General features: G+C 37.1%; 2 protein-coding genes and 1 long non-coding RNA gene across 3 annotated transcripts; 1 reads left to right on the plus strand and 2 right to left on the minus strand.

The window, feature by feature from the left end:
* Positions 1 to 1,424: 1,424 nt before the first annotated feature.
* On the plus strand, positions 1,425 to 7,997 carry LOC144657693 (uncharacterized). The gene is made up of 7 exons (XM_078518054.1): positions 1,425 to 1,684; positions 3,953 to 3,993; positions 5,768 to 5,826; positions 6,070 to 6,189; positions 6,635 to 6,706; positions 7,065 to 7,151; positions 7,678 to 7,997. The coding sequence occupies exons 1-7, from the start codon at positions 1,542 to 1,544 to the stop codon at positions 7,909 to 7,911; spliced, it is 756 nt and encodes a 251-aa protein (XP_078374180.1). The 5' UTR covers positions 1,425 to 1,541; the 3' UTR covers positions 7,912 to 7,997.
* Positions 4,326 to 5,758, minus strand: LOC144657724 (uncharacterized). Its single transcript, XR_013571610.1, has 3 exons — positions 5,592 to 5,758; positions 4,516 to 4,926; positions 4,326 to 4,478 (listed from the first exon to the last, which is right to left on the minus strand). It is a non-coding gene; the product is annotated as an uncharacterized LOC144657724 (long non-coding RNA).
* Positions 7,998 to 8,612: 615 nt separating the features above from the next.
* LOC144657703 (transmembrane protein 107-like) lies at positions 8,613 to 11,753 on the minus strand. The gene is made up of 5 exons (XM_078518064.1): positions 11,594 to 11,753; positions 11,161 to 11,228; positions 10,336 to 10,436; positions 10,024 to 10,120; positions 8,613 to 9,346 (listed from the first exon to the last, which is right to left on the minus strand). Exons 1-5 carry the CDS (start codon positions 11,675 to 11,677, stop codon positions 9,280 to 9,282), a joined length of 417 nt encoding a protein of 138 aa, XP_078374190.1. The 5' UTR covers positions 11,678 to 11,753; the 3' UTR covers positions 8,613 to 9,279.
* Positions 11,754 to 14,030: the final 2,277 nt, after the last annotated feature.

Consider the following 14,030-nt stretch of genomic DNA (forward strand, 5'->3'; position numbering starts at 1 on the left):
GATTGATTCATTATCTTACGGACACGCTTTTAGGACCGAACTTGTTCTGTGTACATTTAAAAATTTGAAATCACGTTTTCTGAATTTTATTCTCAAGTCAATTCTTAAGCTTATAGAGGTTTTGGTCCCAGCCTTCTACTGGCCTGACCAGTAGGCCCAGACAGATTGTGCTCGGTAACTTTTGAGCAACTTTTGGCGTTTGGAGCAACTTTTTCCAATTTTAGCAACCTTGAGCAGCTTTTGGCTTTCTGAGCAACTTTTGAGCAACTTTGTATTGATATGCCTAATAAGAATCACAAAAATTAACATGTGGTTGAAATTTTGAAAAGGAAACATCTATTTCTGTAAAAACATTGATACTTTGCATACTAGCAGGGAACGGGTGTTGAAGAGGTGTTGAGAGGACATCATAAGCCCACCTCGTCCCCAGTTATTTTCGGTTCACTACCACTGCCTGGTCGCCCAGGCTTTCTAGGCCTGGTTGCCCAGCGTCGGCAGCGTGTTCTTCCTCACAATGGCGGACGGCGATTTAATAGATTTAATATCGCAGGACACCGGAGAAAACGAAGTTGTTGCACAAGAAGAAACAGAATCTGAGGAGGAAGAAGATCCAATTTTGATTGCGACAAATGCTGGCGCGAGTCTTCGTGCCCAAGATATACATTTCAGATTAATATATTGAACTTTGTTAAGTTCCAATTATCCAAAAAGAACAATGATTGATGATATTTAGTAATATTTGTATGAAATATTGATATATTAAAGTAGCAACTTTTTGGCTTTAAAAAGAGCAACTTTTCATGATTTTGCGAGCACAATCTGTCTAGGCCTACTGACCAGAGGCTTTTTAGGCCCGGGGGGGGGGGGGGGGGGGACTCGCATATGAAAGTGACGGGGATGCTCGTCGTCTCCCTTAGGGGTGTAAATTTCGATTTTTTTGGTCTCGCTTAGGGTGTTCTGGGCAAAGCGCCACTACCGTATTTGCCAATATTTTAAGCCATAATGCATGGTCTCGTTTAGGATTCCACATGAAGAAATATACAAATATAAATTCCATTCTTAGTTTTTTGGTATCTTTTAGGGGTCAAGAAAAGCTTGAGCCACACCCAGATTAGTCTCTTTTTGGGGTTCTTTTCAAATTTTCCGACGAGCATCCCCGTCCGTTTCATATAGGAGTCCCCTCCCCCCTCCCCCCGGGTTTTTAGGCCGCCGCTCACTGGTGTAAATAATAATTAAAAGGGGACTGCATTTGTTTGCAATAAAAGTGCGACTGCACGAGCCCTATTATATTATGTCAAAGATCGGGTTTCCCAGATAAAAAAGGAAAGTTTCGATGCGTAAAGCAAGCTTGTTCTCCTTCGACAGAAAGTCAAACTGCCCCGACAAACATTGCTGGATGTTTCCGGCCTATCACAAAACCCGGTGAATGATCGACGATCGTGAAGATCTGGGTACGAGCGAGCATTTTGCGACATTTGATTGTCGATTACAACACATATCATTCTTAAGGTTGGAAAACCGCTGTTTTAAAATTTTTCAAAATGGCGGCTGTGTCGAGCAAATTATTTCAAAACTCGTGTTTTCTTTTAAGACCGATGCAAAGACGTCTTATTGCAAAGGTAGCCTCGGCTCAAGATACAAAAATGGAAAAGAAAAGGAGGAAAAGGGAGGCCAGACAAGAAATGTAAGCACGCGAATTTTAATTCAAGTTTATGGTTCTCGGTCCTCGCGATCGATCGTGTACGTACCGGTGTACACAAGAGCCGATACAAAATTGAATTAAAAGCAGATAAATATTTCGGTATAACCCCAAACTCATTAACTATCCTTATATTTATGGCTGCCATTCGCATGTGAAGGATTTATGTGAAAAAATTTTCATGCATAATTAAGTATCGGGCTGACAGAATTCTTTCCGACGGATAACTAGGGTCTAGAGGAAGGGTAGTTAAATTGCAGGATTGCATTTGGCCACCCTCTTATTATGGGGTATTATCTAGGGAAAGTGTGGTTTGCATGATTTGCCACCATAATATAAAGGGGGATTTTCTGTGAAGAAAAATGACAACTAGAGGACTTTTTAAAAAGTTCCCTTTAATACAGTTATACACCATTGATAAAGAAATGAAGATTGCTTCACACTTTGCAATCCGTCTGGTAGGCTGCCAGGCTGCATTCTACATAGGTTATACAGGGCTGGAAATAACGGCTGCATGATCGCCGGTCAAGATGTCCGGCCAAATAAATTTTAGCTCGGTCATACCTCGTTTCTGGCCGGTCAAACACAACATGACGTTTTCTTATAATTAAATACAATTGACCCCCCCCCCCCCCCCCGCTTATCCCTAAAGTAATAGCCGTCCTTTTTTCTAAAGCTGTTGAAAATGCTCTTATTCTTGCTGCTTGTTTATTTTAATAGATGCAAAACGCACGTGAAATCTACATCTTTTCAGGAAAAAATTCCGGAGGTGAATTTTCTAAAATTAGATTTTGAAAATCCAAAAGGAGAAAGATTTTTACTGTACAACATGTATCTAAAAAGGGCTTATAACCCATGGCCCCAAGCATTGAAAAGTAATGTCCCATTTGTTAATTTAGCGATTCAGACAAATACAAATTATGAGCCAGACGTGAGACACTTGCAAAATCACATCATTCATTTCATGTTACAAAAAAACTTCGAAAAATAGATTAATATTATCATTGACTTTTAAATTTAAGTGAAAATTTTCATTCATGAAAATACAACTTGCTTTAAAAAAGTTTTGTTTTCACCATTCATAAACATGAAAAACAAGACTGTAGAATCAAATTACATTTCACACGAAATTTGCATAAATTTGAACTTGCAAATAAAAGTAGTTGAGACATTAAGAATGAAAACGCGCTCTAATAATTTTTGTGTTCTGATCTGATTGTTATTTTCTGTGTATTAACTATTTGAGAGCCGTTCTCATTCACGACAATAAAAGGCTTTTTCATTTTTTCATTCAACTGCTTGTAATATTTATAGACATGAAATTATTCAATGTAAACAACTGGGCTCGTATTGTTACGTTCGCCGCACGTATTTACACTGCGAAAATGCCACAGCAAGTAACACACTACAAAACGTGCAAAGATGTGAAATATTGTTTTAATTGTAACTTCTTTAAATTATATTTTTTATTTCGGGGATTTAGAGCTTTTTTAAATGCGGAAGGGAAATGGAGAACTTGAAAATTACGGAATATAGAGTACTTGATGAGACCGTCTAGAGCGGATGTGTGAGAACGCCGATGTCTGTTTCAAATGCAACAGTTACAGATCATTTCAGGTCAAAGTTCCACAATTAAGCGATGTGCCTACTTATAGAAAACAACTGAACAGCATGAAAACTTTACTTTACTTCAATACAATTGAATGTGACCGGTCAACATGACCGGCAAGTGGAAAGTTTGACCGGTCAAATCCCCAATCAGACCGGACATTGTCCGTTGACCGGCCGTTATTTCCAGCCCTGGTTATAGCAAAGATCTTCGGATTTCAAAATTGCGCGGCGTACTGGCGTACGATTGTAGTCGGCACCTTTGAACTGGAGAACGGATTACTTATTTTAGGTAAGGATAATAGAGGACTTTGGCATAGACCTATAAAAAGTTTTGGCGTACCCAGCATTTTTCCAAGTGGAAGGGCTGATTGACTAGTGCCTTGAAGTGGAGGGGGGGGGGGGGGCTCAGAAGACTCTTCTCTTAGGAAGTCTTTATTTTTTCGGAAATTCTAGGGGGGGCTTATAGCCCCCCCCCCCCCCCCCCCCGGCTCCACTCTCCCTGGTAATTCTTCAGCGTGGTGTGTACACCAGAATGCATCCTGGCTAAGGGTTGACCCAGGGGGAAGCAACTGGAAATGATATGTGCATAAAACGCTGATCTGCAAAACAATATTCTGAAATGTACTTTTCATTTTCATTTAGAATCAAGGATATTTCAAAAGGCTACTTTGCTGATTTGCATGGTAAGAGAAACATGTAATGCACCTTTATAAATTATTAAAAGTAACAAAATTAAAATCTCATGGTATGTGCCTCACATAAGCCATGTGACTGACTCAGCAAAAAGACAACAACAGGAGAGCCAGTTAGATTTTGAAGGCTTACAGCAAAACAGGCTGAGTGTCAGTTAAATTACAATTAGATTATGAACTTGAGATTTCTATGAGATAATAGTTAATGAGGTCAAATGCTGAATCAACCATCGCCTCATAGAAATCAACAGCAAATAAACTAGTTGCAGAATTGTGATAAGTTGTGCAATAATAATAGGCCATTTCCGAGCTACTCTTTGCCTCTGTTTCAAAACGAGTCTAAGTGCGAAACCATTCAAATAAAAATGAGTTTGATTTGCATTAAAATAGACCTGTAGGTGAAACTAATTTTCATATGAATGGTTTCGCACATAGACTCGTTTTGAGGCAGAGGCAAAGGGTAACTCGGAAATGGCCTATTATTACGTTAGGTGATTCTTGTTAATTATACACCAATCATGTGACCTCACTAAGCTTATCTGAACCTTCGCTTCGTTAGTCAGTCAGTCAGTCAAACTTGTTTCAAAGGGCAAGCACATTAACCCAACTTTCCTTCCCGCGGGAGTGTATTGTTTCAGTTACGACCTCTTTTGCTGCTGAGTGTACAGCCGTCGAATCTGACACAATAAATTTGTTGCCCAAACCTCTTATTATGTGGTTATAATATTAAGAGTGCCTGATTTGTTTTACTTCAAATACTGATTTTCAATAATATTATTTTCTCTACAATTTATGAAGTAGTAATAAACATTCACTTGCAGTGAAATCAAGCATGACTCAAGTGTCAGTCTCAGGAGTCAAAATTTGCAGCTGTATAATAAAAAAATTATTATTGAGTGTTCCTCAGTTCATTAACTAAATAAACTATTAGTAGGGTGTCTCGGTTATAAATACTACCATGATGTTAAAACTGTTATAGACTGTTACTTTTGGTTTATATTCATTTGAGGCTTCTTAATTCACACCTTATAAAATAATCCACCAGCTTTCAGTGGCAGGTTTATAAATGTATATATTTAACAATTCATCACTGGATTTATATTATTCCAGCAGTACCCATCTCCCAGGGGGTTACCCTGGCTTGTAAATGTCGGGAATGATTGAAGGATTTTTTTGGGTTTGAAATTTTCGATTCTGGGATTTTTTTGGGTTGGAAAATTTGGCAAGTATTTTTTTGGGTGACTTAATTTAATTTGGGAATTGTTTTGAGTATTAATAACGAACTAAAGTGCCTTGGCGCGGCCTTGGATTACTTATGGTATGATGAATAAACAAACATGAGCGTTTAATTTTTTATGTTTTCTTTGTGTTATATTATTGCCCCTCCTGGCAATTTAGGGGTATTTGACAAGTGATTTCTCTTAGGTTTATTTTTGACCCAGGGATTTTTTTAGGTATGTCAGAAGACTTAGGATTTTTTAGGGTCCTGAGTTTTGCCTCCATTTGATCATCCCCGTCATTTACAAGCCGGAGTACCCCCCTGGGACCCATCTCCCCCCCCCCCCCCCCAATTGTTATTATTGTCCCACTCTTGCAAGAATCAGAGAGGGCCAGGAAGGAGGAAGACATGGGTGCTGATGGAATTGACTGTTGCAAAAACTAATTTTAACTACTGCTGAATATTAATTGCACAAAATAATGTTCTGTGGCCAAATTATCTATAATAATATTATGTGTATGATCACAAGATTTTTATTCCATTCAGAATTTCGTCGGACTGGTGGTAAAAGATTCTTTGCACTTGAAAAACCAAGTGAAGTAAAGGTATGTTGTAAATACAAGACTTTCTGTTTTCTTACTCTTACTAACTATTTATAAGTACAATATTTGTTTCTAAGATTATTGGGAACTAATGTTTTGTTTTTGGAAGGAAGATATATCTTAGCATTTTCATGCATACTTTGGTCTCTCAAGTGGAAGTGTTCTAAGTAGCATGTCAACTGAAAGTAAAAACCCTTAATTTATAAAGTTTCTCTGAATAAAATTATTTTCCTAATTTAATTTCAGGATTCACTGCCTTTTCCCAATATCAAAGCAAGAACTTTGTCACAAAAAGAAGTTGATTTACAACAAGCATTTGTTGGCCATGTCACTCTTGTGTTGTTATGGATCAAAGCTTTTGGAGAGGTAGGGTTAACTGTAAAGATCCCTTGACCCTCCTGCCATAAGTTGCATCTAAGCAATCCCATCAACATGCGATACAAAAGCATGATCTAATTGAATATCAGTCATTGTGTGATTGGTCTTCAGAATCTTCAAAGTTTTTGGGAAAAACAAATAACAATTTGTTCATGATCAAATTGAAGCCACAACTGCATGATGCATTGAATGCCAGGTTTACTCTACCAAAACCCCCATAAATAACTAAAAATAAAATTTCACCATTGTCTAGCTCCCATAAACTTCTCACCTCAGTGGTTGGTACATTATGTTGAAGGTATTTAATTCAACTTCCTTTGAAAGAACTCAGAAACACTTTTTCAGAGTGGCTTGTGCTACTAACCGTTTAACACCCTTTCTAATATTTTCAGGAAAATAATACTCTTTACTCTTATCTACATGTATTTTGCAGGCAATGTGTGATAAATATAGACTTCCTTTTATGGAACAGTTTCATGAAGAACCTCTTGCACAACATTATGAGGCAAGTATATTTTTACACCTGAGTGCAGGAAAAATAATTAGACTTGTGCCAATGCAGAAACAATAAAGGGGCAACTTGCTATTACTTATTTACAGCTTGTGTCATAATTCCTCAATATTTATTTATTAAGAATTATCATATTTTTGTATAATTATAACTTTTTTACTATTTTTAACTTTTTTTGTAATGCTGTTGTAATTCTTTTTTGCCTAAAACAGTGATAAAGTCTATTATTATCATTACCAGAAAAAGTTTTAAGTTATCATGAAAAGAGTTTTTGAGAATTGATTATTATTGTTCCTGTCATGAATCTGTTGATGACTGTACAGTTTTTGTGAATAATGATGTTTTCTTGCAGATAAGTGTTGTGGATGGCATCTTCTTCAAAGCATTCAGCAGACTCATTGAAACAAATTTAAGAAAACGGAAGGATATAGAGAGACACGTAAGTCTGCTGCACATATCAGTGAAAGCTTATGCGAGTAAACGCTAACTAGAAACAATTAAACTCGTTCAATAAAAGTTTGCCGTGTAAACATTAGTTCATGAGGACTTGTTTACATGCATTTGCATCGGCAGAATGTCTGGAATCCCCAGACATGATTCACATTTTCTACGAAACACTTTATGAATCAAAAATAGTATCCTCATGTGCAGTGCATAAGAACAGGCTAACACTTTCAATGACCACTTTTCATCTCAAGAATCATGGAAAACAGTCTGCTAAAAAAAAAAACAGAGATCTTTTGATCTTGAATGAAATTTGAGATGCTTATGAAACTCATTGCCTAGCATGCGTCAAAAGTTCTGAGGAATGACCTTGACTTCAACCAGCTTTTTCCTTCTAATCTTGATGCCGAGAGAAAGTTATTTTTGGTAGAGTTCTTAAAACCATGTTCAACCTTGCCTAATAAAGTTCGTACTGATAATAGATTCTAAATATTTTAAATACAAAATATTTTATGTTACAGGACAACTATCTCTTCTTTAGTGGGAACTTGAAACCAATCAAGGAAAAATTTCTGGAGAATGAAATTGTTGGCCATGCATTCCTTGTTGACAGCAATGGATTGGTTAGATGGAAGGCACATGCCAACCCAACAGATGAGGAAATCAAACACATGCTGGATTGTTCAAAATTACTGCTCAGAGATGCACAAAGAACTCATAAGTTTAATAACAAGGTTACATCAGACAGCAGATGATGAACAGGGCAGATCTTTTTAAGATCATTTACAGTACATTGTGAACAAAATTTAAAGTGAAATTAAAAACATTGCTTTTTATGAAGGGGCGTAGCAACATTTTTTATCTTGAGTGATGGATACATTTTACTTATAAAATATGTTTGAGGTGTCTTTTTTTTTAACCTTCTGTCTGAGTCAGTGTAAAGTAAAAAACAAGGTGTCACAAAAAAATGCCATGCAAAATAATCTTGGGGCCGAGATTTTGCCTGGCCATTTTTTTTTTGGGTACACAACATGTACAGATTTCTCATTGCCTAAAGCAGAGGTTCATGGGTGCACAAAATCGCCTCAACTATGCTTAGCTTATAACTAACTGGCCCTCTTTCATAGTACCTTCACACTGTCCACTGCTCATTATCCCAGAGCTTCTTCAGATGTCTCGCATTTAGCCAGGATTTGAAAAGTGGGTGTCCAAAAATTTTTATAGGGTTAGAACCAACTTCACCCTCCTTGGAAGGTCCGAGGAGAAAATTTTTAAATTTGTAAGCATTTAAGCTTTCTTTTGCAGTTTTCAGTAGGTGCAGATTTATTTGAAGATTTACAAATTTGCCAAAAAACAGCAATTCATAATTATGAACTTTCTCTAAACCATCGTTATTAGCTGTCATTGGTGCCGATGCCCATCCAGCTAATAGCCTGCTGTACAACATGTACATTAAAAAAGCAGCAGCCTTTTTTAAATTTCTTTATTATACTTTTTACAGTTTTAAATGGATTTTACAAACAACATTCTCAGTAGTTATTTAGATAATCAACTGTTTCAAAGAACAAGCTTAATAATTTAAGTTTCCTTTTGTAAAAATCTATGTTATGTTATGTTTAAGAAATATTATACATCATTATTGAAAACGTCCACCTATTTTCAACTTTTTTCTCTGTGTTTGGAAATGATTATCATAATCATGATGAAACACTGTCTATCTTGATTGAAATGTATGAGGACACTTGCCATTTTTTAAAAAATTCTTAATATTTTCAGTTCTCTCTTGTGTACATAACCACTGCGGCCCTTGTATTAACTTGTTTATAGTAAAAATTATTTTACAGTTTGCTTTTTTATACTTTACAGAAAATATACAATGAATAATATGAAAAACGCGTTACAATATTTTATTTACATGACACAAATACAAGATAAAGTTTTTACAACATGTGCATGCATTGTACAAAAAGTGGTTCCAAGGAAGGAAGCAGATTAGTTTTAAATTATAAAAGCACAATTTAATACAAATCCACTATACTGTAGGCCTATTATCTTTACCGCAAGCAGCCTTCTTCCTTTTGAAGAGGTAATAGAAAATGAAAAAGAAACTTTCAGAAGCCATGTTATCTATCAGCTCGAAAAACCAAGACACCAATCAAAACACAAGTTTCAATGACAGCTGGCAAAGCACTGGAAATAAAAACAAAAAATCAACTTGTAAAGAGTGCTTTGAACATACTTATAAATGCTGTGAACATGCTTATAAATGCTAGTCATTTTTGGGGTGTATGACTGGACCCTTCAGGTTGAACCAACCCAATAAATGATCTGGGATTCAAATTTAAAAATAAAGAGGTGCACCTTTCCAGAAGGGGAGGGGATGGGAAAGCGGGAATAGGGGTATACAAATCTGCAGACCCATGCTACATGCATGTTTTTGTCCAGTAGGTTGATCCACCACTATTTACGTTCAGAGCCAGATCTGGATTACCGGTACTTGAAAACTTTTGGCTCCTTCTTTGTGTAGAAGCACAGAACACGTCACAATAGAACACTGCCGTGCAAACCTACTGTTTTTATTACATTCCTCGTTCTTTTGTCCTTTTTGTTCTCTATTGTTATAGGTGAACTGTGTCTTCTACACAAAGTAAGAGCCAAACTTTATGTAGAATTGTTTCTTGTTACAGAGCTTTCTCCATCCATCCTCCCCCATTCTCACTTTGTTTATTCTTGAGAAGTGTTGGCAGAAAAGTCTCACTTTGACACAAATATTATAACTCAAACTAAAGAAGGCGCAATATCCTAATAATATCATTTAATTTGCCTTGCACTTTAAGGAAGGCAAATTTATAAGAACTTCCACTCACCTACAAAATCCAAAGACATACCAGAACTTATCACAATCCCATTCCTCAAGGACAAACATGGACAGAGAAATAGCTGCACTGGAATGAGCTGCAATGGCTACTGCAAGTCAAGGAAAAAACCTGACAGCAAATTCATCACCAAAGGGAAATAATGAGCATGTATTCTGATACATTTTAGCGAAAAATTGGCTGGAAATCAAGCCTACTATATAACCTCCCTCTTCTCCCGAAAAAAGATGATTCCTTTTAATTTAAGATGTATTTCAGATGCTGAGTCTATTTAGTATTGGAATTGTTCACTGAAAAGGATACAAAGCATACTTGCAGTACCATTGAACATAGAACAACCTCCAAGGAATCCTCCAAACTCTAAACCCAGGAACACCAGAGTAAGAGACAAGCCCACAATTAACCTGGGTTAAAAATAATAAAACAAATAACCGAATAAAAATATATTATCCAAAATAACTAACCATTTATTCTTTATACATTTATTTAATATTATTATTATTTTGCAAAACCCTTGAATGTATGCTCAAATGTATCCAGGTTTCCATTGCATTAAGTCACTAGGAACCGCCGACCGGTTAGCTCAGTTGGTAGAGCGCCGGACTACTGTGCAAGAGGTCTCGGGTTCGAGTCCCAGACCGGACCAACACTCAGGGTCTTAAAATAACTGAGGAGAATATGCTGCCTTTGCAAAGACATCTGCAAATGGTTTGATATTCTAGTCTTCTCGGATAAGGACGATAAACCGTAGGCCCCATCTCCTGTATCTTCAGTGTTATGGTCAGCAGGGGACGTAAAAGAACCCACACACTTATCGTAAAGAGAAGGACATGGAGTTCCCGGTGTTGTCGTCTGGTCTTTGCCCATTGTGCTGTGTACTGTAAAATGCTCGGAGATATTAGCTGTATAAGCTACTCTGAAATCCGAGGGTAAACAAAGTGATGTATGTATGTATGTATGTAAACCCCCCTGGATGGGATGCTAGTCCATCGCAAGTTACCCCCATTTATGCACTAGAGGCACTATGAGTTAAGTGTGAACCAGGCTTCAGCTTTCAAGTTTTCAAACTATATGCCTATACTGAAACACTGTTTATTCAAATACTTATTATTAGTAATTCAAACATACTCAGTATCCTTGGTTGAAAATTCACTGTCTGTGTACTGAAGAGGCAGACAAGCTTTAACATTCACATCCTGGAAGAAATATACATGTAAGAAATAATTGTTTAAAGGAAATATGTGAACAGATGCAGCATAATGAAAAATTTAAGCCTAATTTTTTAAAATTAATGGTAAAGGCACATTATTCAGTTATTGCATCTACATGTATGTACCAGCACACGGTATATTTAATCGTATTACATATTCATTGTTAACATTAGAGTTAAGCTAAGTTAATAGAATCAGCCTTAAAATCAGTAGCTACCTAAGAACAGTGAGTTTATCAAACTGTAAACTGCTATTTGAGCTGCAAAGTTTAAAATTGATCAGTTGGCAGAGAAATGGGCGATCGATTGAGCGAGCTCTCCAGTTTTTGACTGTTAAAACTCTCTACTCACCTTTGATAAAAATATGACAACTGTAACAACAAAGTGAGCAATGAGACTTAGAAATCTAGATGCTACAAGACTACCAATGAACATTTTTGTATATTTAGTACTCAGCCAGAAGATATCATATCTGTAAATGATTTGCTTGTCAGCAACCCGCCATTTTGAAGGCTTTGTGGCCTCGCCTTGAGTACATATCTCGTTTCCAGGTAACGCTCTGTGGGATGACCCTGAGAATAAACGGCACGCAATGCATGCAGAAAAGCGATGGGGGGCCTCTAATAATTTTTAACAGGAGAGCTCCTGTTTTCAGGCAATTTGTCAAAAAATAAACGTTCATCGTCATCATTATATATTTTCTGCTTCAAAATAATTGATATTCTTGTTTTGTGAGTATTTACTTGTTCATGAGGGTGACTTGACTGCTTATTGTAGCAGAATTTAATGCAGGATGTTTTCATTGATTTCCGGTCGCCATGCTGTAGCCCAAGCAGTTGGGCTACAGCATGGTGTTTCCATACTGTGCTCTCTAAATTTGCGTGAAACAGTTTGACGGATAACTCGAATAGGGAAAACGTACAGACCTGACACTTGGACTAGATTATATAGTAGTTTTCTATAACCTGTTATAGTCTTGATTTTTTTGACTCAATAGTTTTGGATTTTTTGCGGCGTGACAGTGGCGTGACAGTGAAAAACCACCTATTACACATCTAAAAGTTAGTTAGGGCCTGGAGATCTCCAAGAAACCGCTGGGCTTAGTATATATATCAAAAGGTAATTCCGCTGTTCTAGAACCTGCATTGAGATTTTTGTCAAACCTTTTTTTTCTTCTGACTGATAAATTTGACTATAATGCCCTTCGGTTGGTTTTTACCGCTGAAGATTTTATGAGAAATATCAATGTCTTCGTTCGTGATGGGAACATTTAATTGTTCGCCAAGCTTGATTACCACGTCATCCGTTGCAGTATACAGATCTTCTGGAATACCATGTATTTCGAGCGCGTGTTTTCGCGTGTATTGTTCAAGGTCGTCTTGCTGACCATAGAGCTCGTCGATGTTTCTTCCTGTTCATTTACTTTCTCTTAAGGGAATTCACCGACTTTCTTAACTTGTCGTTATTATCTAGTGCGTTATTTAAAGCTTTCTTCAGCGTGCTAATTTCGGTTGAGTGCTTGTTGAAAGAAGACTGCAATTCGACAATTCAGCCGCCATTTTTCGGTTTTCCGTTCGCATATCGTGCAACGTTTGCTGGACCCCTACCAGAAGAGATTTAATTTCTTCAAGCGTTTTTCTTCCTCTTCTTCTTCTTCTTCTTCTTCTTCTTCTTCTTCTTCTTCTTCTTCTGACTCAATGTCGGCATCGTTCTTACTGCTTTCGTCCAAATTTGCCTCACGTTGTCAAACCTTGCCTTATCTTATTATACCTCAAATTTTTAAATAAAAATGGGGTGGTGGGGTACCCATGATCATTTAGGAGCAACATCACCTTGTTTATACGCAGTATTTCCTTTTATTAAAAACTAGCCATGGTATATTGTGATTCCTGGGTTTTGTTTGGTTTACAGGCAATGGTCTATGTTTCACAGCGGTAAAACGCAAAAATTGACGCCACGTCCGGTTTTCGCGGCCTCGAACTTTTCTAAGAATTTGACTCGAAAGTGGGCAAACTTTTGCAAGAAATTGTTAAAGAAATAGTACGGTGAAAGAACAGTTCAAGCTGGGACACTCAGTGGAGATGAATTATCAAATTTCCAATCCATAAGCGGCGTATTAACCTTAACTTTCCAGGGACGGCGTTAACTTTTGGCTTTAAAGCGAAAGTTTTCGGAAAATTTAAGACTTTGTATGGGAAATTTTGGCGGGAATAACACAGGTAATGCGCACGCGCGCTACGTTTGACCGCTGTGTGGGTATATGTGCTCATATACCGTGGACTAGTCTACAAATATGGCAGGCGTCAACGATCACCTGCAATTCTTTGGGTGAAACAATTATTTCATTCGTACTTGTTGGATATGAGATAGTTAAAGCCAACTCGGCGCTACGTGCCTCGTTGGCTATCTACTATCTAACAATTGGTATAGGATTTAATGGAGCCGAAACCAATTATTGTGGAATTTCACGCATTTTAGGCATCCTACTGATGAACGGTTACGGCAATTAGATATTTTCAGGAGCGCCATTACGTTCATGGTCTGCCCCATTAGAACTGTATCCAATGCGCGCTCGTGGAATTATTGTTAAATAATCATCATGAATAATAGTCACGATTGTTTGCGAAGTTCAAGTTTTGGAGGATTGTTTCTTATTCTACACTGAGTATTGAATCCGTGACCTCTGCGATACCGTACCGGGGTGATGCTTTACCAATTTTTTTAGGCCTTTTTCTTTGCAATTTCTTTAATTGCAATTTCACTTCGAGGAATTATTTCATATACTACA

Source organism: Oculina patagonica, chromosome 6 (assembly GCF_052425735.1).
Source record: "Oculina patagonica isolate OP01 chromosome 6, crgOcupat, whole genome shotgun sequence".
NCBI lineage: Eukaryota > Metazoa > Cnidaria > Anthozoa > Scleractinia > Oculinidae > Oculina > Oculina patagonica.

Coding starts and splice junctions, on each gene's coding strand:
- LOC144657693 (XM_078518054.1), top strand. CDS start 1,542: ATGGCGGCTGTGTCGAGCAAATTATTTCAAAACTCGTGTTTTCTTTTA. Junction 1,685..3,952: donor AGGGAGGCCAGACAAGAAAT/GTAAGCACGCGA, acceptor ATTTTCATTTAG/AATCAAGGATATTTCAAAAG. Junction 6,190..6,634: donor GGATCAAAGCTTTTGGAGAG/GTAGGGTTAACT, acceptor TGTATTTTGCAG/GCAATGTGTGATAAATATAG.
- LOC144657703 (XM_078518064.1), bottom strand. CDS start 11,677: ATGTTCATTGGTAGTCTTGTAGCATCTAGATTTCTAAGTCTCATTGCT. Junction 10,121..10,335: donor TGGTACTGCAAGTATGCTTT/GTATCCTTTTCA, acceptor GACTTGCAGTAG/CCATTGCAGCTCATTCCAGT. Junction 9,347..10,023: donor TATGTCTTTGGATTTTGTAG/GTGAGTGGAAGT, acceptor TTTTATTTCCAG/TGCTTTGCCAGCTGTCATTG.